The 647-nt window shown below is 52.4% G+C and overlaps 1 protein-coding gene across 1 annotated transcript in view; it reads right to left on the bottom strand.

Moving 5' to 3' along the window:
• Nucleotides 1–360: 360 nt before the first annotated feature.
• FIBRA_08988 (uncharacterized protein) overlaps nt 361–647 on the bottom strand; it is a gene marked incomplete at both ends in the record, with an annotated part of 1,426 nt that continues 1,139 nt past the window's right edge. The window contains one exon of the mRNA XM_012330593.1: nt 361–621. Within this exon, the coding sequence (XP_012185983.1) occupies nt 361–621 (261 nt within the window). The remainder of the gene's footprint in view (nt 622–647) is intronic.

The following is a 647-nucleotide window of genomic DNA, read 5'->3' as shown; positions in this document are numbered from 1 at the left end:
ATGTTTATCACACATCCTTTCGGAGACGAGATGAGGCATGCTGCATTGTCATGACTACTCCATGTACCAGCTACAAAGGAGCACTAATACAGCTCAATGCCAGCAGAGAAAGAAAGTGGGTATGAGGATAACAACTATCCGGATTGCCATTAGCTAGGGTGACAGCGGCCTAGGTGCACGCTATATGAACAGTGAGTCATGAATGAAGAGCAGACGAAAACTAGATCCGCGTCGTACAATAAAACCAATTGAAAGATGTCGGGACCAATCCAGATCAACGAGGACAGACGAGGGGATGTAAAGGCATTAATGGGGGGTCGTCATGACGAGTCATAAGTATAAAGAGAACGACGTAACGCCCTATGCGGCGGCAGCGACAACGGGAGCGGCGGGTGGCGCCTCAATCTTGGGCTCCTCAACGGGTGCCGGGGTTGATTCAGCAGCCTCCTCGGCAGCAGGATTCTCGAGAGGAGCGATGGGCTCAGATTCCTCGATCACAGGGGGATTCTCCTCGACCTGGGGGGGAGTGTTGTGCTCCGCCTTCGGCCTCGCCTTGAAGAACTCGCCAACGCGAGCAGACAGACGACGATTGACTTTGGGAGACTTGGGCTTCTCCTCCTCCTGTGAATATTTAGTGACAATTACTG

This window comes from Fibroporia radiculosa (assembly GCF_000313525.1).
Source record: "Fibroporia radiculosa TFFH 294 genomic supercontigs, scaffold5652, whole genome shotgun sequence".
Lineage (NCBI taxonomy): Eukaryota > Fungi > Basidiomycota > Agaricomycetes > Polyporales > Fibroporiaceae > Fibroporia > Fibroporia radiculosa.
Note: the sequence above shows the minus strand (reverse complement) of the source record. Positions and strands in the feature narration are given on the sequence as shown.